Source organism: Cryptomeria japonica, chromosome 6 (assembly GCF_030272615.1).
Source record: "Cryptomeria japonica chromosome 6, Sugi_1.0, whole genome shotgun sequence".
In the NCBI taxonomy this organism is placed as follows: domain Eukaryota; kingdom Viridiplantae; phylum Streptophyta; class Pinopsida; order Cupressales; family Cupressaceae; genus Cryptomeria; species Cryptomeria japonica.
The window spans coordinates 38,722,258-38,746,065 of NC_081410.1; the positions used below are offsets into that span (position 1 = coordinate 38,722,258).

Here is a 23,808-nt window from a genome sequence, read left to right on the forward strand (position 1 = left end):
TAAAACTAAGTTGTAAGGTATCTGGTAACCCTGTGCATTGGAACTACTCCTATATGTGTGGCATCTATTAATTAGGAGTGTACTTCTCTAGATGCAGCATATAAAGTCACAGACCCAAAAAACCACATTGTTTATTTTCTACTTCATAGCAAATAAAGCACAGAAACACCAAGTAAAACTAAAACACATTACATATTCAACTTTGTGAAGATGGAGATTGAGGGTGGTATTGGTCTATTGAAGGATTTCATTCTTGCCAAAAAATACATTAAATCCATCAAACCAATCTTGGTCGTTGCTATTTCTATGTGAATTTATTTTAGAAAAGAATTTGTAGCAAACATTTTTCAAAAGTTGTCACATAAAAATTGGTTATTCTCTATTTTTAATAGCTAAAGTGTTTATTGTATTTCAGAGCAAGAATTTGACTCTTTGAATTTCCTAAAGCGCTTCACAATTTTAATAAAAATTAAAGCAACAGTTCTACATCAAAAAATTATAAATATCACAATGTTGAATAATTTAATTACTAATTAATGGTTCCCATGTCCATTTAAACTGAGACAAATTATCGCATTATTGCTCTAAATTTTAAAACAAATGTGATAATGGAGAAGCATTAAATGGAGAAGAGAAATGACAAATTTTGTTGTCATCCTATTAAAAAGGACAAAGCTTTAATGAGTAAAGGAAGAATGAAACTTTCTCATATCTTATTTTAGAATAACTAGAATTCGATATTCAAACTTTAATATTTCCTGCCAAGTTGGGCTAGTGTGCTCTTGGATTTGAACAACAATAATGTTTTAGCTCGTTAAAAAGTGCCCATTACTGATAAAAAAAAATTAATTAAAAAAATCAAATCATATCACAAAATGGAAATGATTTTTATCTTTGGATGTGTAGTGTCGCAGTTAAAACATTTCATTGGTGAAGCGGCCACCAAGGTTCAAATCTATGTTGGGCGAGTGTGCTCGCATGCCTTGTCCTTTCACTGGGCTATTGTGCTCGCAGCTTTGATCATGCGAAGTGTGGGGATGAGGTCCCTCGTTTGTGGCCTCATCGGTTAATAGCTCTAGATCAAAAATATTTCACGTGGAGTTAGAGGGCATGTTGTGCCAACATCACCAATCACATTAAAATTTTTACTAGGCATAATTTAAAAAAAAAAACCTGCCAAAAATAAAATTTCTACACACATTATTTTTTCTTGGGATTCCTATTATAGGATGGGTGAGTGGATCAAAGAAGTGACTACAGATGTTGACCCAAAAATTATATTGCAAAGACTTGGCCATTGGAGTCACTGTGACCCCACTTTTATCAGAACTTGTTACAGTACTCTAAATCATTCAATTTTCCATGTTTTAAATGTTCATCATAATATTAACTTTTCTTTATGCACATTTTTTTGACTTGATAGCTGATTTGTACCTTCACCTTTCAAAATTATTTCAAATTTTCAATTCTTCCATTATTCAGATACTGCCTCTCATAGTTCCACCTTGAAGATGCGAAAGAATATTCATTTGACTTAAACATTTAGGGATTCAGTCAAGACTTCACACCCACCAAAACAAAAATTGTTTTGAGTTTGTGCTTTATGCAACATTCAATTTTTGCACTCTGCAAAGTTGCATAATGTTATAAAACATTGTGCAAGCACATCATAATACCAATTTCATCTAAATGTTTTATCCTTCTTTATAAGTGACTACACAATACTAGATTTTTAGATTGCAAAAATCCTTTATCATCTATTTGGAACGATCCACAAAGTTTTGGACATGACAAATATCTATCATTAAAAGTTTTACTTTCACAATCTACAAATTCTTAAACTAATGGAACTTAACAATTGTAAATTAAACAATTTTTAATTGTGGCAGTTGTGGATTTTTAAACATGGGTATATATGCTCAGGAATATGTTCTTCCATAAACTCAGGTTTCTCGTGTTTAAGATACAACAGGTATTTTTGGACAACTTAGACTCCTCGCAACAGTTTGTATTAAGATCTAGGTTTCAATAAAGACACTTGACATTCTAAAAACTAAAAGCTCTCAAACGCTAAATTGCCCAACAACTAGGGCTTCAAAAAAAAATTTCATTTTTTTTTTTTTGACATTCTAAGAAATACATCAATTTTTGTATGATGACTTGTTTTGGGCATTTGGAGGTTCAATAAGCATACACATTTCTACTTCTATGGAACATTTTTTTTATCCAAAAAAAGAAATAGCTAGGGCGTGTTCTTATTCTTTCAAAGAACCACTCATATCTATGCAACTAGGTTGTATTTTTCTTTGTCAAGGAACATACACATACAAATTTATGCTATTATGTAACATATAGACATTTATAAATGTAAATTAACCTTTGAAGTTTATCATTTTTGTTTTTCTACAAATGTGTAGGCAATTTATAGTCAAGATACACTTTTTCATCCAAAGTATGCACATGATTTTGTGTAAAATGGGGACATTTTATGTTGTTTGGTTTTAATCGAATTTACTTGCTTCTCTTTCTATGGCATATCCTTCCATTTTTTTATAATAGAATTGAATCCTCATTGGTACGTGTCATGCTAGGTCTATAAGGTTCTCATAAATTTATGACTGGTCACAATGAAGAGAGTGGAATTTAAGAAAAAAATGTTGCAAGTAAGAAATATATATTATGATTTGTACAATTTCTTATTTTAAAATTAAATTGCATTCATTTGTATTTAGATTTTTATATTTAAAAATCAATTTATTTATATTATAAAAATTCACTAATAATTATCACTAATAAATTTAAACTACATTTTACTATGGACCTGGACATTGCACCTCCTTTTAGTACATGAACTAATTTAATTTAATTTTTTTATTTAATATTTTTTACTGATAGGGACTTGGCTGCGAAGAGTGATTGGTAGTAATTGGCAAGCATGTGATTGGTAGTAATTGTCAAGCATGTGACGAAGGAGGAAGACAAGTTGAAATTGATGAAGGAGGAAGACAAGTAGGAATTGATAACTTATCATTCACGTAATTTTCAAAGGCGGCGTGCTTTCTACACCGTCAGATTATGGCATCCTTTTTCGCTGGGCCGTCGATTTCACAAAATTATTCTTTAAATGCAAGAGTTAGGGCACATTGCAAATGCACTACTTTACATCAATGCTTGTGTTGTAAGCTTTCTTTTAACTTCTGTTTTTCAGATTAGGGTTATTTTGCAGACAACCTCGTTACGACAATCAATGGAATGTTATTCTGCAGACAACCCCGTTACGACAACAGCTGCGTTGTTTATAGAATGAGAAGAAACTTCAAAAACGTCAAAGGTCTGTGCAGTTCTGTTTATAGCTTTTTACTGCATTCACTGACAAATTTTATTGCAGCAGTATGAAATTTTAGACATAGCTATGGGCAATTTATTTTATTGAACTAATACATGTTTCGTTTCTATTTTATTTTATTATTCCAATTAGTTTTCTGATTAATTTAAGGTCAGTTTTAAAACCTTCACTTCATATTAGAGTAAGTGGTTGGTTTGGTTTATTGATTTCATAGTTCTAACGATTGAACATGTCAAACACTAATTCTTGTTTATTTTCTAATTTAATGTATATAACTATGATTTATAAGATATTATAGAAATAGATTGGGAAGAGTCAGTTGGACTATAATTACAGTTAAATATAGAATAGATAGAAAGGAGGCTAAGAAGAAGATTTATATCACATTATTTCAGAAGAGTAAAGGATGTGGTTAAAAAAAGATTACTTCAGAAGAACTTGTGAACAAAAAGGTTTTATATAAAAATGTGTTGAGTTCTCTAACATCAAGATGAAATTATGTTGCAATAAGCATTGTGAAAAGTAAACATATGAATACTCTCAAGTTTGGTCTCATAGGTGATTCTCTTATGTCTCATGAAGAAACACTTTGAGACATTTGGAGGAAGGGATGATATATTTCTTGCAAAATTTTAGATCATAAAGAACAAAGGTATCAATAGTAGACGCAATGAAATAAAAAATACAAGAAAAATATAGGAACTTGAATTACTCAAGAGTAGATAGACATAAAAGAGGTTATGGTGCAAGAAGTGGTAAAAGTGGATTTGATAAGATTAAAAGAATAGATTTATTATGGTTGTGCCCATGTCAAAAGGTAGAAATTTTCTAGTGAAAATTGTAAACATAGCAGTAATATTGTCAATATGTCATATGAAGACAAAATTTGGTTGTAGTTATAGATACTTCAATATTTATAGTTTGAAGATACTAACATCAAATGAATTAATTTATGTTTTTTCTAAGGTTGAAGAACAAAGGGAGATTTGGGAAGGATGTGCTGAAAACAAACATATAAGAGAAAATTTTCTAAAAGGTACTGCACCAAGAGCCCATTGTCCATTTCAGCTACTTCATTACAACATTTGTGATTCTATACAAATAAATTTTCTGAATAAGTGATTTTATTTTATTATTTTTATCAAATATTATTCACAAAAGCGTTGGGTTTATTTTTAAATGTAAAAGATGAAGCCTTTGATAAATTTAAGAGATCTAAATATCTCATGGAAAATGAAAGTGGTTGCAGAATAAAGTGCTTTATGCCTAAACATTAATGTGAATTTTGTTCAAGATATTTTATCAATTATTATGATTTTAAAAACTTGTCATTAATTACACATCTCATGAAAATCGAGTGTCTGCAAAGAAGAATTGTACAATGGTTAAATAGAATAGATTATGCCAAATCAAAATGATTGAGAAAATTTTATTTAGTTGATGCAATTTCAACAAAGTGTATATTCCCAATTGAAATCCTATTACTATATTTCATAAGATGATACCTTATGAAGCCTAGGATGAAAAAAAAAAAATCCTAATGTTAATCATTTATTTTTTTTGTTGTTGTTTAGACTACACTCATGTAGCTAAATAAAAAATATGAAAATAATATCCAAAAAGTGAATCATCTGTTTTTGTTTGGTACAATGAACAAAGTAAAGCTTCAGGATGTGCAATCCTCTCACTAAAATATTAGTGTGTCATGAGAAGTGATTTTTGATAAAGGTGAGTTTAATGCCATAAAAAAGGTCATGTTGAGAATTCAAATTCTATTTTTAATAGTGATATATTGATAATATTTTTATTGAAAAGCCCAGCAATATTTAGTTCCAAGTATTAAAACTCCACTAAGTAGCCTCTCTTCTAATTCTATTACAAGTTTAAATTCGAGTCCAAGTTCTCAAAGAAAGATAATCATTCTATGTGAAATTTATCAGATTACAAGTCAAGAGAATGAATAAAATATACGAGGATATGTGACAAACGTTCATTTACTTTCAAAAGCGGGGATTTCTAAATATCATAACTATTGACTCTGGAGTTTGATTGGGATAAACTTTTATGTGGAGAAACATCTCAAAGATTTGAATAAAATATCAATTGTTTTTTTTGGATTGCACAACATCTCAACAATATTTTGCAGCCAAATTCCTTCATATGAGACCTCAAATTGGACTTTTAGTGAGTTTTTTTTAGTTTTCCCAATTTGCAATTTTGAATATCTTTTAATTCTTGCATGTAATTGGTACAACAAGTTGACAAATAGTGTCACTCCAGATTTTGGTTTCAAATATTACTAACTTTCGTAACCATGCAAGTAAGCATGAAAATTACCAAAAATAGAAAATTAATAATCTTGCCAAAATATACCAAAAATAGGATTTTTAATTTGTAGATATAAGGAAATTATTTCTAGTTGTCGAAGTGGGATGGAAGTAAAATAATATCAAAGAAATATTCATTCAATTTATGATATCTTGTATTGAGAATTCTTTCTTCTTCTTTTTATTTTGGTGAGGGAGGGAACGGTCAAGCACAGAAGCGCATAATATATACTGATAAAAGGAACTTAATATTTTTACAAACTATAAATTTGACAACCAAACTGAACCAAAAGTAACTAGAGAGCAAAGTTTAATCAACCAAACTGAACCAAAAGTAACTAGAGAGCTAAGTTTAATCAGATAACTAGAAACTATCCTTCATTTCATTATATAGTTTGACATATTAAGGTATCTTTTTTTAAAAACTCTATGGGAAATTACCCCCAACCCAGCCTTTCTCATTAAACAGGTCATATTTTCTAATAGCCTTCTCTAAACTCTCAAAAGATACAATATCTTTCTTAATATATTCCGAGCACAAGTCAAGCAAGGACCCATAGTTTTGCAGGATATCAATGGCATTGGATAAGAAAGAAAAGAGTACATGAGAGGGGTAAAGGCGCCTCGGGGCCTTTGGATACACTAATTATTCTCTTATAATGGTGATGATCGCTTTCTATGTTTTGAAACAATCCCAATCATAGATGCACTTTAAGTGCTCCTACGTTGAATGCTCTGGATGTCTAAAATTCCCATCTAGAGATTTCAACAGAAATCCTACGATTGATGGGTATGTATTCCATGAAGAGTGGCAAGAGGGAAACAACAAGAATGACTGAAATTGTGGAGCCAAAAATGGCCCCAAGTTTGCCTTTAAAAATGTCGCGCATTCAATACACATGATCCTTCACATGTGTCGACAGCAGGATTGAATTAATTGCACACAAAGGAGGAGTGTGAAGTGTAAAATCAAAGATTGGAGGGATGGATTGAAAATCTAGGTATTGTCCCACTTCACTAATTCGAACACATATAATCATTAGTTTCCCATGGGCAAGATGAATAGGTGGCAACCAGCAGTGATATTAGGTACGTTCTCAAGCACGACACCTAGAGAAGAAATGACATCTATTGTGGATGGTTGTCGTCCTAGGAAAGGAATAAAGCGGGCAAGGAAGGCCAAGCATAAAAGAACCGACATCCACTAATGAAGTTCTAAGCATTGGTTTATACTTTGAAATCTCCAAGCTAAATACAATCCAAATCAGGTGGGATGTAGCTAAAGAGCTCCATCATGGATAATCAACCTGCAAGAAATCAACACATATCAGAAAATAAACAAGTGGCATCCGCTGAAGCAAAAGGGGCTAGCACCACATCCACTTGGACTTGGGCATGATTGAAGTTAATCTCCCCCTTCTCAATTAGACATCCTTTGCTTGCTAAGCCACCTGATAGACCAATCGCTTCTCTAAAGAAGTGTTTGATGGCAAACTTATCAAACTTTTATATAATGAACCAGCCTTCTTGAAGGACATAATTAACTTTGCATCTCGGGGTTTCAGAGTTTATTATCACAGTTATAATATTCATTGAATCCCCTTCTATAATTAATTTTAAAATGCCCATCTGGAGTCTAAGCGAAGACCATATATTATAGCAAAGGCCTCCACAACATTATTTGAACCATCTGGAACTATTGTTGCTTCGGCCTCCAATACCGATCCTTTAAAGTCTCAAATAACAAAGCCAACCCCCAAAAAACCCGGGTTCCCCTTATCTGCCCCATCAAAATTGAGCTTTCAGTGATGATGATCTAGAGGTTCCCATATGACATCCTTTCTAAATCTCTTACTAATCATACTATTAAGGAGACTACTTTTGAAAGGAAGGGTGATTCCTTGCCATTCTTTAAGGACTGTGTCATCCTAGGAGGTAAAGTACAAATCCAACATCTTATTTTTCATACAATAAGCAGTCATTACTTCCAAAATGGGACTTTCAATATTATTTATAACATGCTTATATGAGTTGATCTCATTTCAAAATATCCTGGTTCCTTTCCCACCAGATGTTCCAAATAGTTATCACTAGAGCTATTTCCCAAATAACAACCCAAAAAAAAGTCTTTATACAATTTTGGCCATGCTTCAAATACCAGATAAAGATTCGATTAGAGTAGGCTAGACAAATTAAGCTTATTAAGGGTTCACATCCAACATTCACATCCAACATTCATTTGTAAATTCACAATTGAGAAGCAAATTGTTCATAGATTATATTTCCTTGTCACATAAAACACAATTAAAAACTGGAGAAACACCAAGGTGATGGAGTCTCTCACTGGTTAAGATTATCCCTTTAATAACAAGCCAAGAAAAAGCTCCTTTCGGCAAACATGCATCAATCCAAAAAAAATGAAAAAAACTCCTTACTAGAATCAAAGTGAACCTACTTACATAAGCAGAGAACTTCATATCCTTCCTTCACTGAATAGTGGTCTGACTTGGATTGCGTCCATATGATTTTATCCTATTTTGAGCTAATATAAACAGACCTCTGACTACGAATCTTAGCCAATATAGTATTTTTGTTTTGAGGGGCATCTAGTTGGGAAAAGTCTTTCCATTCTGAAATCAAAATATCCTTATGATTTCCGCATCTGGGAACCTTGAGGAAGGTCTAAACATGGTTTGAAGCTATAAAAATCCTTTCCAAATATAAGGAATCTAAATACTTCGAAGTAATGATAGAAGCCCATTTAGACTTATTATTAGAAATAAATTTCTAGACTAGCATTGCACCTAGAACCAAGTTTCTTAGGAGGAGATTATGAATACCAGTCCCACCAGCCTTTTTAGGATCGCAACATTTATCCCATGCGAGCAGATGCATCTTATGTTTCTTTTCCCTAGGACCTTTATAGAGAAACTGTTCGATGGAAGACTCAATTGAATTTAAAACACATTTTGGCATAGGCAGCACTGGCATAATGTAATTCGATATTTTTCCCCGAACACACTTGATCATAAGAATACGACCAACTAATAAAAGCCAGGAGTTTTTCCATGAGGAGATTCTATTTTGTATGGTGGAAGAGATGTCGGCCACAAAACTGCTCTTGTTTCTCCCCACAAAAAGTGGTATGCCTAAATATTTACGAGGAAAGGTATCCATTTTGAAACCCAATAAAGTTGGTAAGCTTGGCCAAGAGGAAAGAGGAGATGAATTTAGGTATCAGTTTAGCCAGTCTCAAATAAATAGCTTTTGTAAAGATCTTATAGAAAGTATTACATAGGAAGATGGGCGTGAAGTCCGAAAATGAGACAGGGGATTGAACCTTGGGAATGAGAGCAATAAGATTAGTATAGAATTTTTTAGGATATTGACATTCCATCTAATTCATCTACTACAAGACAAACATCCCAACCCACAAAGTCCCAACATTTCTAAAAAAACATGGCAGAAAAACTATCTGCCCTCGAGCCTTATCCAAGGACATAGAAAATACAATTGTTTTAATTTTTAATCTAGATTGAATGGTTTGAGAAGGAGTAGGTTATCATCATGAGTGGTTAGCTTAGGAATGAATCTCAGTAATTCTTGTGAATGATCAAGCTAGTTGGTAGATAGAGCTGAAAATAGGTTGGAGAAAAAGAGGACCATGCTTTCGATTGAATCTTGTCCATATCAGTCAAAATGTCACCTAAAGGGTTTTTGATTGGGAAGATGGAGTTGTTGTCCCTCCTCATTTTAATCAAGTGATAACCCTCGTGTTGTTATCCCCTTCTTTGAGAAAAATCTCTCTAGACTTTTTTCTCCAAAAAAATTCTTCCCTCTTAAGAATTTTCTCTAGTTGGGATTGAAGATTCTTTTAAAGAGAATAGTAGGAGTCATTGATGCCATTATTGATAATTTTTTCATTTATTTCCTTGATTTTCTCTTTAATGTCTTCTTTAGATTTGAAAATGGTTTTAAACACTAAGTTATTCGAAAACCTAATATAGCCTCCTTGACATGTTGAACCTATTTTCTTAGTTGAAACATTCTAGATCCAACAACAAAAGGGGCACTTTCCCACCACTATTGAAGCAAAGGGAGAAAGGAGGGGTCTAAAAACCACATATGCAATAACTTAAAGGAAGATTTGTGGTTGGGGAAATTGGAATCAAAAGCTAAATCCAATTGGATGGCAAAGTGGTCTGAACCAAATAGAAGCAAAATATGAGATGTGCAGGAGCTGAATTTGGATAGTCATACCGGATTGGAGAATAACCTATCCAACCTCTCTACTATATGGAAATGAAATTTCCTTATATTAGTGTAGGTCACATTGCCTTTAATAGGAATCCAATCTTTTAGAGCATTATTGAGGAAAAAATCATTGAAGTCCTACGTGGCTACTAAAGGAGGGACTTTACCACCCAATTTATCATTGATAGAAAGGATTGCATTGAAGTCACCACCAAAAAAAAGGCTTCTTTGTGAAAGAACCCAGGACTAATGAAATTGATTCCCAAAGCTATAGTTTACCTACTGAATATTTTGGTCCATACACATTAATCAAATGAAAAGACTTCATATAGAAGGTGATGGTAACATTAATAAAAATTGCCTTTGCTTGAACTTTGTGAACCTGTACTTGCTTAGGATTCCAGAGGATGGCTAAACCACCTAAAGCGCTAAAGAAAGGGAAGCCAAAAATCCCCATTTCTTCCATGAAGAAAAATCCTTCAATTTCTCTTCTTCAAAGAATTTGGTTTCTTGTAAGAGAATTAGATCTGGCCCACAAGACTCAAGTTGAGACTTGAAAAGGTAGTTATTGTTAGGGGCATTTAGTCCCCTAACATTTTATAAGGTTATCTTAATTTGTGGTGTGGAGAACAACATGTTCTCCACTAACACATTTTATCATCCAAAGTTGATTGAATACCAACTCCAATTTCATCCTTAGTCTTATGCAGTTGAAGCCTAAACTACTTTTCTTACCTTTGGATTTCTTCATAGAAGATGATTTTGGCAGCACTAATGGAGTTTGGAAAATGGTAGAGCTGAGAGGGGGACTGTCGATGGGCACATAAATACAAATCTCTAGTAAGATATATTTGTCTAGAAATGAACGTATCTTGGAAGAGCTAATAGGTGGAAGGGGATCCCCATTTTTTAGTATAGTCCTATCAGTTTGTTGTACTTCTAGATCAAAAGCCTTCACCCTTCACCTCTAAAGCAGTTACATCTTCAATATCACCTATCTCTCATGGAGGCTTCACTAGCTAAGCAATATTATATCACGTACATTCATATTAGGGGGTTTAATATCCCAAAAATCAAGAACAATATCTTGCCGATCTGGTGAAAATAAGCAGGGTTTTTAATTCGGGCTATGAAAAAATACAATATCTGGTGTAAATTGGGGGATTTTAACTTTAGGTTGTGTATTGGGAGGGGGTGACCAAAAAAGAGTTTAGGGAAATATTTTTTGAAAATAGCAGGATTCTTTAGTATGCCATGAATGCACATGATATAACCAAGGTTCACTAAGTGAAAGCCCTCATGTTGTCTCTTCAATGGAATCCTCCTTAAGAGCTACATCTGTAATTGTAGATGCTTCTTCCATACATAATTTAGAAAGAATCTCAAGGATTAATGTATCAAAATTTCCATCAAGAAGGGGCCCTCTAAATGCTTCAAGTTTCCAAACTAAAATCCTATGGCTAGAGGAAGCCAAACCAAACTAGAAAGGATCCCAGATAAGGACAAAAATATCATTTGTTGAAGGGTTCATTTTTTCTTCCATATTGGAGGTAGGAAGTGAGAAGTAGTTAAAGGGTAGAGGTAGGCTAACATTGCATGAAAAAATGTTAGCAAAAAATAGCCAAAGAAAGTCTTGAAGTGGTATTGAGGGGGCCATAAAAGAGCAAGAATCTCTACCCCTTAAGTAAATCTGAAAGGTTCAAGACAGTGGTGAGGAAACAGGAACCAATGTCAAAGAGAAGAAATTTTGGCAACTATTTAATCGATACTCTCCCAAGGGGTATGCTAGAAGGACAATTTATAGGAAGAGTAAATAATCCTTCTTCTTTACCATGGACCAAGTAAGAGGGTTTGATTTCAGGTCCTCACAATCCCTAACAAATTCCTCCATAGAGGGCATGCACATAGATGTGAAATGTCGAGCGAATATTGCATGTTTTCCTCCACCAAATGGGGGTCCTCCTAGATGATCTACTAAAAAAACTTCCCAAAATTACATAATTGAATATAGAGAACCTTGGAAAAGGGTTTGGACAGGTCTATCAGCATGCACACTCAAACAAGAAGGTGTGTGAACTCAAAGGGATGAAGATCATGCTCGAGGAAAATACTAATCTAATTTGCCAACATATGGATAATATCCAAGTCTTTGTATTCAAGAGGGAGAAAAGGAGATATAATCTAGAAAGGTGAAAAATTTGAAGTGGCTCTTTGATGGATCAAAATTAAGGGTCCAATGTCGAGCAAAGAGACCACATGTGCCCTTTGAAGAAGATGGACTTAATCCTATGAATAGAATCTTGAGCCAACTTATTCGAGAAAATCATAATAAAAAGTCCCCCATTTTATAAATATAGAATACTTTGAAGAAGATGGACTTAATCCTATGAATAGAATCTTGAGCCAACTTATTCGAGAAAATCATAATAAAAAGTCCCCCATTTTATAAATATAGAATACTTGCACAACTCCAAACCAAATGGATTGAATGCGGGATGTAAGAGCATCAATATCAAGAGTAAAATTCCATAGCTCACCTATGAGAGCATAGTTTTTTTCTAGATATTGAGTGATCCTTAATAGTTTGATCTAGTATGATCCCAAAATGTTGGATATACCTTAATTAATGATGTTGTGCATACGATAACCACCCCTACATGGATATGTACTTGTGAAATGCTCTATTTAAACATAAAATGTACTTGAGCAATCAAATCGACAAAGGCAATTGCACACCTCAATACAAAAAAAGTGGTAAGTGATTTTCTCTTTTTTAAGAACTGTAATTTGTCTTTGATTGTTGAGCTATTTGAAATTTAAGAATAACCTTTGCAAAAACTATTAGGAAAATTTTGAAATTGCATGTGCATTTACAAATTTGCTAGTACAACTATGAATCTACCTCCTCAACAAATAATTCCATCGTCAAGTGAAAGATACTCTTAATTATTTATCTTCATTTTACCTCATGATTTTCATGAAATGATTTGAATGGCACAATCATTTTTAGCACTATATGCTAATAAATTAATTTCTATCAGTGACAAGAGATTTCCACAATGTAATTTGTGGATTCAATTGTGTACGAGTTTTTTGCATCATTTTGGATCACACTCCATGATCCATCTGATGGGGAGGTATACTCAAAGAGAGTTAATTCCTTTCCTAAGGGAAGTCAGGAGTTGTCCTACTGGGATCCCTTCATTGTTAATCTGGTCTCAAAGTCAATTTAGACACCAAAACTCTCTAAGAGTCTCCCAATCAAGATGTGCTCACTGGTTGCTCAGGCATGGTTGAGATTTACAAGAGTAAATCCAACCTTACACTCTCAAACTCCTAAAAAATGCTTGCAGAGGTTGTAGTAGGTGTTTATGATGTTTCCCAAGGGTAATCAACTGGTTTTGAGTGGGGGTTTGATTCATTTTCCCATCGCTCCTTCCTTTTCCTATTTTCTAGGCCTAGTAGCCCTAGAGCCCCAATTAGCCCTACCTAACCAGTTTTTGTGGATTTTCTCCCAATTTCTCCAAAGAACCACATTAACTCTTTGTTGATCAGGATACCCTTTTGGAACTACTTTCCATTTTATAAATTTAGGAATCTCCATCTGACTGTACAGGTACGGAACCCTAGAAATGCTTGTTTTAGGTGGTTTTGGGCTTGTTTTGGTCTTTCTCCAAGGGTTAGGTGTCTTCCTTGATCTGCAACACCTCCAAATTCACACATATGTTCTGCCCCACATCACTTGTTCATCCCAAACACTCTGCAACTCCAACCCTTCTCATTCCTGCAAACACTTGCATAATCTCATTCATTTCCTAACCAGGCTATGACTGAGACCGCCTAGGAAATGATGCTAATTGGCCTTTCAATGACCTCCAAAGGAAAATAAAAGCTATATAAACTGTATAAAGGTTCCATGGCTTGATTCCCAAGGGCTATTGAGAATAACTCAAAGGACTTCAAGCTGGAACCATGTTTCGGCCTCTCAAACCCTTACTCAGGCCGAGAGCTTGCAAAATTGAAAACTCAATTAAAACCTACAAATAAAATAATCAAATTTCTTCCTGAGCACTAAAATAATATTTACAAAACAACAAACTAATTATAACAATGCAATCAATCCATTAAGTACGGATTGTTGCTCTAATTCTTGAAAAATGCAATGTAAAACTTCAAAAATGGTTACAAATTGTATTCCAATCAACTCCAGGAGTTCAACAACCTCATTACATTCATTCTCAGGGATTTTATATTCCATTTTTGTCCTAACTAACTCTACATTAGTTTCCTAACCAACCCTTTGCTCAAAAATGCAAAAAGTTGCTCAACATTGCAAAAAGTTGTCAAGCAACTTTGACAATTTTTGCCTTACATACTTTGTTTTCTCCTCCAAACCATCTAGGATGACTAAAAACCATTACATTAACATGTCCCAATGCCAAACAAGGCTATTCAAGGCATTTTTCATCAAAATGCAAGATTTTGCCATTTTAGGCTTACAAGGGCTTACAAGCCAAAATTGAGCAAATGCATTGTCCTAAGGACATTCAACCTACCAAAGCATTAAAAAAACATATGAAGACCTAAGAGAATAATTTTATTCACCACTCCAAACCATCTTGTGAAGAAACTCACCAAAATGAAAAAACTGGACTCAAAACTAGGTGCTCCTGCACCATACTCCCCCAAAGAAAAGAAGTCAAGTTACTCCTTGAGGCAGTAAAGAAAATGGAACTCCATGCTTAGAGAAGTCTGCCTTAGGTATCCAAGTAGCTTCTGATGCTAGAAGGTTCTGCCACTTGACCAAGTGCTCCATGTAGGTGGTATGCCTTGTTTTCTTCAAAATTCTAGAATCTAACACCTTCTCGACTTGGGGAATGGGCACAGCTGGTAAGGGAAGGTCTTAAAGTGCTTGAGAGACCTCTAAAACTCCTCTATCTTCTTCTGGAAGTGTTCCCTTATACTACACCAAATCTACCACATTGAAAATGGGTGACAAAACCATATCACCGGGTAAGTCTACCTTGTATGCATTGCTGCCATACTTGGCCAAAACTTCGGGTAAGTCTACCTTGTATGCATTGCTGCCATACTTGGCCAAAACTTTGTAAGGACCTATCCTCCCCATCTGAAGCTTACTAGGAACACCTTTCTGAAGTCTTTTCTTGTTCAAATGAACCATCACCATGTCACCAATAGCAAATTGGATATCTTTCCTTTTCTCATCCACTTTGTCTTTGATCTTTTGAGTAGTGTCAAATAAGGTTGTCCTAACTTACTCATGAACCTCTTGCATTGATTGAGCCATGTCTAAGGCATGTCCACTTTGTTGTCCCATCTTTCCCACATCTTTGAGCTCCAAAAATCCTCTAGGATGAATTCCATACACCACCTCAAAAGGACTTTTACCAGTGGACCTATTCACACTATCATTGTAGGCAAACTCAGCTTGATGGATGATCTAATCCCAAGCTTGACCATACTCTTTTGTTAGGCATATAAGTAGATTCCCAAGTGTTCTATTGACCACCTCATTTTTTCCATCCATTTGGGGACGATAGGCTGAACTGAAAGACAAATTAGTACCTAATCTTTGCCACAAAGTCTTCCAAAAATGACCAATAAACTTTGCATCCCTATCTGATACAATGCTGATAGGTAGACCATGAATCCTAATAACCTCTTTGAAAAACATATGAGTAATGTGGTTGGCATCATGAGTGACCTTGCATGGAATAAAATGAGCCATCTTACTAAACCTATCTACCACAACATAGATGCTATCAAAACCTGATTTGTTTTTTGGCAAACCAACCACAAAGTCCATACTTAAACACTCCCATGGCCGGTTGGGAATAGGTAAAGGCTGATAAAGACTAGCATTGGAAGATGTACCCTTAGCTCTTTGGCAAACCACACATTGCTCCACATATCTTCTGATATCTTTGTGCATCTTCGGCCAAAAGTAGAACCTTTGGATAAGTTCCAAAGTCTTGTTCAAACCAAAATGTCCACTCAAGCATCCAGTATGCTTCTCTTGCATCAAGTTTTTCCTCATAGACTCTTTAGGCACACATATTGTCCTCCTTTGAACAAAAGGCCATCTTGCAAGGTGTAATATGCATATTCACTATGAAAATGGTTTCCAAACCCTTGGCAAACCTTGTAGGCAGCAGCAAAATCTTCATCTTCTTCGTACAAATTCTTGAAGCTATCCACTCCAATACATTTTAGTTGCACTTCTTGCACTGTTAGAATCCTCCTACTCAATGCATCAGCTACCTTATTACATTTTTCTTTGTTGTGTTTGATGGTAAAGGCATATGACTGCAAAATACTCTACCCATTTAATATGCCTATGGTTTAACTTTTTCTCTAGAATTAAGAAAGCTAAGAACTTGATTATCAGTGTAAACCACAAATTCCTTAGGTAGCAAATAATGCCTCCATTTTCTAAGTGATAGTTCCAAATCATAGGAGGAATACATTTTCTTTGCATCATTGAGTTTATCACTGAAGAAGGCAACTAGTCTATTGTCTTGACTCAAAACTGCTCCAACCGCTATGTTGCTTGCATCACATTCAGTTGTGAAGAGTTTGTCAAAGCTTGGTAGGATAAGTACCAGTTGAGTAGCCACCTTTGTCTTCAAGTGATCAAAACCTCTTTGTGCTTCCTTTGTCCATACAAACTTGGTTCTCATAGCTCCCTTGATTGTCTCAAGCATGGGTGCACATATTTCACTGAACCCTCTGATGAACTTTCTATAAAACTGAGCCAAGCCATGGAAACTTCTCACTTCACTTGTTGTCCTAGGTGTGGGAAAATTGATTATGGCTTCCACCTTAGAGGTATCCATCTTCAAATCACCTCTTGAGACTACAAACCCAAGATACACAATTTTTTGTTTCATAAACTTACATTTCTCCAAATTGATGGTTAGTTGTTCATCACATAGTTTACTCAAGACAATTTCTATATGCATAAGATGCTCATCTTTAAACTTGCTAAAAATTAAGATGTCATCTAAGTAAACAACAACAAATTTACCAATGTAGTCCTTGATTACTTCATTCATAAGTCTCATGAGTGTGCTAGGGGCATTTGTGAGTCCAAATGGCATAACAAGCCATTCATAGAGTCCTTATGTAGTCTTGAAGGATGTCTTCCATTCATCACCCTCCTTTATTTTGATTTGGTGATAACCACTCTTGAGATCTATCTTGGTGAAGTATTCAGCACCTCCTAAACAATCAATCAAGTCTTGAATTCTTGGGATGGGAAATTTATATCTGATAGTAATCCGGTTTATGGCTCTAGAGTTAGTGCAAAGTCTCCAAGTACCTCCCTTCTTTGGAGCCAAAATGGTGGGTAGTGCACATGGGCTGATGCTCTTCCTAATTATTCCATTATCTAGGAGTTCTTGTATTTTCTTGGATATCTCCTTGTTTTGATCTGGTGTCATTTTATAAGCTACCTTATTGGGTAAAGAAGCTCTGAGCATAAAGTCAATTTGATGACTTATGGCACATTAAGGAGGCAATGTAGCTGGTGTTCCATCACTAATGATGTCCTCAAACTGATCTAGAACTTGTTGCACTTCTTTAGGAATGCTCACCTTCTTCTCCTTGCTATCCTCTTTTGGCTTCACAACAATGGCAAACCCCACTCCTTCTCCCTCCTTGAGTGTGTTGATGAACTCTTTCTCACCAACCAGCAGCACATTATGACCTTTGGATTTGCCCTGTACTTGGTCTCCTATGGACTGGATTTTGTAGGTGGTTCCATCCTTTTGGAAGGTATAAGCATTCTTCTCTCCATGATGTATTGCCTTTCTATCAAACTACCATGGCCTACCTAAGAGTAGGTGGCAAGCATCCATGGGCAAGATATCACACAATATTTTTTCTTTGTAACCTCCAATGGTGAACTCAACCCAAGTTTGTTCATTTACAAGAACATGTTGCCCCTTGTTGAGCCATGTAACTCTACAAGGATCACTATGTAGTATTCTTGGAAAATTGAGCTTACTCGCTGCTTCCTCTAACACTATGTTGTCTGTGGATCCTGAATCCACTACCACTCTACATACCTTTCCCATGATCTTGCATTTTATTCTAAACAAGGATCTCCTTTGGCTAGGTTCCTCCTTAACCGATTCTTTGATCAAGACTCTCCTTATCATGAGGTTCTCTCCAACCTCTAAATCTAGACTTACTTCTAATGCCTTCAAGTTTGCTGCATCCTCTTGAGCATAATTTACTCTCCTCTCACCTCCTTGGGATGAAGAAGACTTCTCAGGGCACCTATAGGTCGGGTGTCCAAGTTGATGGCAGTTTTAGCACTTCATGGTGGCAAAATAGGACCCTCTTCCTGATCCACTAGACCTTCCTCTACTAGAGTTGCTAGATCCCCTTCCTCTATAGCTGCCCTTGCTATTGGAATATCCACTTTTTTCAACCAACTTGGATTCCCCTTGGGAACTTTGGTCTACACTTCTTCCACCAAAACTATCTCTCTGACCTCTGCCATCTCTTCCCCTACCTCTGCCTCTGTTGCTTTGTTCTTGTTTCTTCTTTCTCCTTTCCTCCACTCTTAGTGCCAACGGATAGCACTTGTGCAAGGTGTTGGGGCATAACAAGCTTAATTCCTCTTGAATATTCCATCTCAAGCCATTCAAGTATCTGGCTACCTTGATGTTCTCATTCTCTACCACCTTGGATCTGAGACACAACTTCTAAAATTTCTTAGTATAGCTGCTCACATCCAAATCTCTTTGCCTCAAATTTTGTCTCCTCTTGTGCAACTAGATCTCATAATCTTCAAGGATGTATGCCTCTTTCACCTTGGCTAACATGCCCTTCCAAGTAGCTATGGGGTTCTTGCCCTCTTTTTGCCTCTCTTCTTGAATAAATTTCTACCAAGTCAATGTTGCCCCACTAAATATAGACTTGGCCACCTTCACCTTTTGTGCCTCACTGATTCCATCACATTCAAAGTGATTCTCCAATCCCTCTATCCATTCCAGGACTACCTCAGGCTCCATTTTTTCACAAAAAAGTGGCACTCCTTCTAGGGATTATCCTCCTAAGGTTTTAATGGCTTTAAGGAAAGGCTCTTCAGGTAGAATAAGGTCTGGCTAAGGAGTTCTATCCTCTTCTACAACTTTTTTGCCCTTCCCCTCATTGACCTTGATTGTCACTTTCTCAATTTTATCTTCAACTGCATCTAGTTTGCTCTATAGTTGTAGCAATCTTTCTTTGAGGAGCCTATTTTCTTCTTCTTGGTCTTCTACCTTCTTTTCTAGCTCTGCATTGGTTATCATCCTTAAACTATTCTCTCCTACTAATACAATGTCTATCATACGTTGGCTTCTTCCCAAATCTTGGAAGCTCTGATACCACTATGATGGGGAGCTATACTCAAAGAGAGTTAATTCCTTGCTTAAGGGAAGTCAGGAATTGTCCTAGTGGGCTCCCTTCATTGTTCATCTAGTCTTAAAGTCAATTTAGACACCACAACTCTCTAAGAGTGCTCCCAATCAAGATGTGCTCACTGGTTGCTCAGGCATGATTGAGATTCGCAAGAATAAATCTAACCTGACACTCTCAAACTCCTAACAAATGCTTGCAAAGGCTATAGTAGGTGTTTATGATGTTTCCCAAGGGTAATAAACTGGTTTTGAGTGGAGGTTTTATTCATTTTGCCATCGCTCCTTTCTTTTCCTATTTTCTAGTCCTAGTAGCCCTAGAGTCCCAATTAGCCCTACCTAACCAATTTTTGTGGATTTTTTCCCAATTTCTCCAAAGACCCACACAAACTCTTTGCTGATCAAGATACCCTTTTGGAAGTACTTTCCAGTTTATGAATTTAGGAATCTCAGTCTGACCGTACAAGTATGGAACCCAAGAAATGCTTGTTTTAGGTAGTTTTGGGCTTATTTTGGTCTTTCTCCAAGGGTTAGGTGTCTTCCTTGATCTAACACACCTCCAAATTCACACACATTTCTGCCCCACATCACTTGTTCATCCCAAACACTCTGCAACTCAAACCCTGCTCATTCCTGCAAACACTTGCATAATCTCATTCATTTCCTAACCGGGCTATGACTGAGCTCGCCTAGGAAATGATGCTCATTGGTCTTTCAATGACCTCCAAAGGAAAATAAAAGCTATATACACTATACAAAGGTTCCATGGCTTGAGTCCCAAGGGATATTGAGAAGAACTCAAAGGACTTCAAGCTGTAACCATGTTTGGGCCTCTCAAACCCTTACTCAGGTCGAGAGCTTGCCAAATTGAAAACTCAATTCAAAATTGCAAATAAAATAATCAAATTGGTTCTTGAGAACTACAAAAATATTTACAAAATAATAAACTAAGTAAAGCAATGCAATCAATCCATTAAGTACGGATTGTTGCTCTAATTCTTGAAAAATGCAATGTGAAACTTCAAAAATGGTCACAAATTGTATTCCAATCAACTCCAGGCGTTCAACAACCTCATTACATTCATTCTCAGGGATTTTATAAGTCATTTTTGTGCTAACTAACTCTCCATCAGTTTCCTAACCAACCCTTTGCTCAAAAATGCAAAACGTTGCTCAACGTTGCAAAAAGTTGCTCAACGTTGCAAAAAGTTGTCAAGCAACTTTGACAATTTTTGCCAAAAAGTGCATTTTTGCCTTACATACTTTGTTTTCTCCTCCAAACCATCTAGGATGGCTAAAAACTATTACATTAACATGTCTCAATGTCAAACAAGGCTATTCAAGGCATTATTCATCAAAATGCAAGATTTTGCCATTTTAGGCTTACAAGGGCTTACAAGCCAAAATTGAGCAAATGCATTGTCCTAAAGACATTCAACCTACCAAAGCATTACAAAAACATATGAAGACCTAAGAGAAGATTCTTATTCACCACTCCAAACCATCCTATGTACAAACACACCAAAATGAAGAAACTGGACTCAAAACTAGGTGCTCCTGCACCACCATCATCAAGATGAAGAGAGCCAAAAGAATGCTGATCAATTTCTAAATCATTAAAGCAAAGGATTTGAAGTCTAGAATATCCTCTTCTTAATTAAAGATGCCAACCTAAGATCTCTCAATCAAGTTATTGAATCAGATATACAGTAAAGATAAGTCTTATTGAAATAGCACTCTATCAATGAACAATAATCAATAACAATTTTACACCTTATCAACATCCAAAATAACAAACCCTATTCTTTTCGCAAAATTTAAGAGATATATGGCTACAACCTTTCACATCTACGTCCCATTTCATATTGATAAGTTTCCTTGCAAAGATTCTGAAAGAACTCTTCCACCGACATACCTGCGTGAGAAACAAATGCACGAGGGAGACGCACAGAAATTATTGAGGAATGGCTCTCTGATCATGCCCAGGATAGCGCTCACCATACATAAATACAACTAGAAAGTCAATCTTAGCGAGCACATGTCCACCTCTTATCTCTCTAATTGCAAAGCCTGTCATTGTGCGAGTGAGAAATCTGGGCCCTCCCTTGAAAGCCTCCTAATCCCTACTCCCATTCAAAGTGCTACCATTTCATTTCATGCCCAACTCCCAACAATACCAAAATCTCCCTCAAGTAATCAAAACCAATTGTTTTAGGGATGAACAGTGAGGAATATAATGCAGCTCTGCAACAGATCTCATTATATTTGCTGGGCGACTCCTCCCCACCGACTGCACCGTCTGCTGGCATTAACCCAGATCTTAAAGAAACTTTAATTTCATCACATGGTGGAGAACAGATTCCTCACAATATGGATAAAGGCGGCAACAGACAAACTGCAAATGGCAGACATTACATAGGAGTGCGGCGCCGCCCTTGGGGAAAATTTGCTGCAGAGATCAGGGATTCCAACAAGCAGGGGGCTCGCGTTTGGCTCGGTACTTTTGACACTGCAGAGGCAGCTGCTCTCGCATATGACTCTGCCGCTTTGAGAATTAGAGGCGCAAAAGCTCTGCTAAACTTTCCTCTCAATGTTTCATCCTACCGGGCGTTGGGCTCAGGGTGTGATCACATGCACACCAAAAAGAGAGATCCACAGGAAAAGGAAGTAGATGAAAACATGCCGCCAGAAATGAAGATTAAGAGGTAGGCAAACCGCCATGAGAATTAAAAAGTTTTACAGGCATTTTATTTAGAAGTTTGATTTTCTAGTGATCCAATTTTTTTGAAGTGAGTTATTATTAAACCATACAAAATTTGGAAAGAGTTTCTTATTTTGTTTTTATTATATAGGCAGGGACCTCTCCCTGATCCCATATTAACAGAACAGCAATACAGCACGGCAATTCATCAAGAAGCAACAAAACAGAAAAACCAGAAACCATTCTTACATAATCAAAAACATTTAGCCTAAACAGTCTAACTTAAACTACTTAAACTAAGACTAGCCATTAACCTATTAACCAAAATAATAAACAGAGGCGGGCCTTAAAAAGGTCTTCACAGAAAACAGTTATTATTAAACCCTACAAAGTTTGGAAACCTTAGAAATTTAACAGAGTTTCTTATTTTGTTTCTAATTATATAAGCAGGGACCTCTCCCTGATCCCATAACAGAACAGCCGTACAGCACGGCAATCCATCAGGAAGCAACAAAACAGTAAAACCAGAAACCATTCTTACATAATCAAAAATATTTAACCTAAACAGTCCAACTTAAACTACTCAAACCAAGGCTTAAACTAAGACTATCCATTAACCTATTAACCAAAATAATAAGCAGAGACGCAGGCCTTAAAAAGATCTTAAACGGGAAAACAGTTTCTAATAACAGAATTCTTAAACATAAACTAATTAACTAGCAGAGTTTCTTATTTTGTTGTTCAGATGCTCTAAATGTGAGTTTTATAGTATGGTTAACTGTATTTGATCAGATATTCTTTGCACCCTGTCAATAAATCAAAAGATTTGACTATTTCCTATCTCTTTCTCTGCGCAGTTTCGTTTTTACACCCTTATGTTTTCTTTTGCAAGTTAATTTTGATCAATCTATTGTTTCTTTTGTAAATTAGCTTAACCACAAATTTTCTGTGAGTTAACCGCCAACATTTTATGAATTGACAGACGTAAATAAGTTGAAATTCCAGTGTCTCGCTCATCTTTGTGGTCTTGAAGCAATGGCAAATACGGTGAAGCTCAAGTCGTAATTACAATGTCGATCTAAGCAGTAGAAGAAAAGTCCATGGTGGAGTTTACTATGTTGGTAAATAGATAGTAGCTTTTCCATTTAAGGTAGAGCATGAAAGATGGATTTCATTGTATTCTATCTAAATGTAGATAGGAGTTTGGTAGTTGTGGATGAAATTAGAGAATTCTGAATAGATTTTTTTGATTCTGAAATGTATGGATCTAAATATTTTTAAATAGAAAACATATGTGGATAGGTGCGTCGTCTCTTATATTAGACATGAGTCTATATTCTATAGGAAAAATATCTTGAGATTTTTATAGACATTATATTCAATATATATTTTATTATTTGCAATAATTTGTACAATCAAAAACTTCATAGATTTAGCAATTATCTTTGTGATTAGTGCTAAATTTTTTATATTGTTGTTTGTGATCAATGTTGTATATGTATATATAGATATATATAATTAATTTTTGCCAATCTTCATAGCTCCTTGGGTTAAGCTCAAGCAAATCATGAATGCTTCATATTACAATCTCCCTCGTACAAAAAAATCTAGATAGCATTTTGAAATTGTTGCAACTTTATAGAAATACCAAATATCAAATGCAATCCTCTCTTGTAAGTTGAAGTGTCCAAATAACTCAATATGGCCCTCTTTATTTAACTATAATGGCAATCATTTTATTGGTGGTGGGAG

General features: G+C 35.4%; 1 protein-coding gene across 3 annotated transcripts; it reads left to right on the top strand.

Annotated features, from left to right (window-relative positions):
- Window positions 1-2,966: 2,966 nt before the first annotated feature.
- Window positions 2,967-23,456, top strand: LOC131027712 (ethylene-responsive transcription factor ERF105). 3 transcript variants are annotated; one of them, XR_009358141.1, is made up of 3 exons: window positions 2,967-3,331; window positions 4,313-4,382; window positions 23,039-23,456. XR_009358141.1 is itself a non-coding variant. In XM_057957797.2 (2 exons), exons 1-2 carry the CDS (start codon window positions 21,573-21,575, stop codon window positions 23,136-23,138), a joined length of 537 nt encoding a protein of 178 aa, XP_057813780.2. In that variant the 5' UTR covers window positions 21,216-21,572; the 3' UTR covers window positions 23,139-23,448. The 3 variants fall into 3 exon arrangements, 2 of the variants coding, with proteins under 2 accessions (XP_057813780.2, XP_057813781.2); XM_057957797.2 differs by lacking the exons at window positions 2,967-3,331; window positions 4,313-4,382 and adding an exon at window positions 21,216-22,060 and having other exon boundaries at window positions 23,090-23,448; XM_057957798.2 differs by lacking the exons at window positions 2,967-3,331; window positions 4,313-4,382 and adding an exon at window positions 21,219-22,060 and having other exon boundaries at window positions 23,039-23,452.
- The last annotated feature ends 352 nt before the right edge of the window (window positions 23,457-23,808 follow it).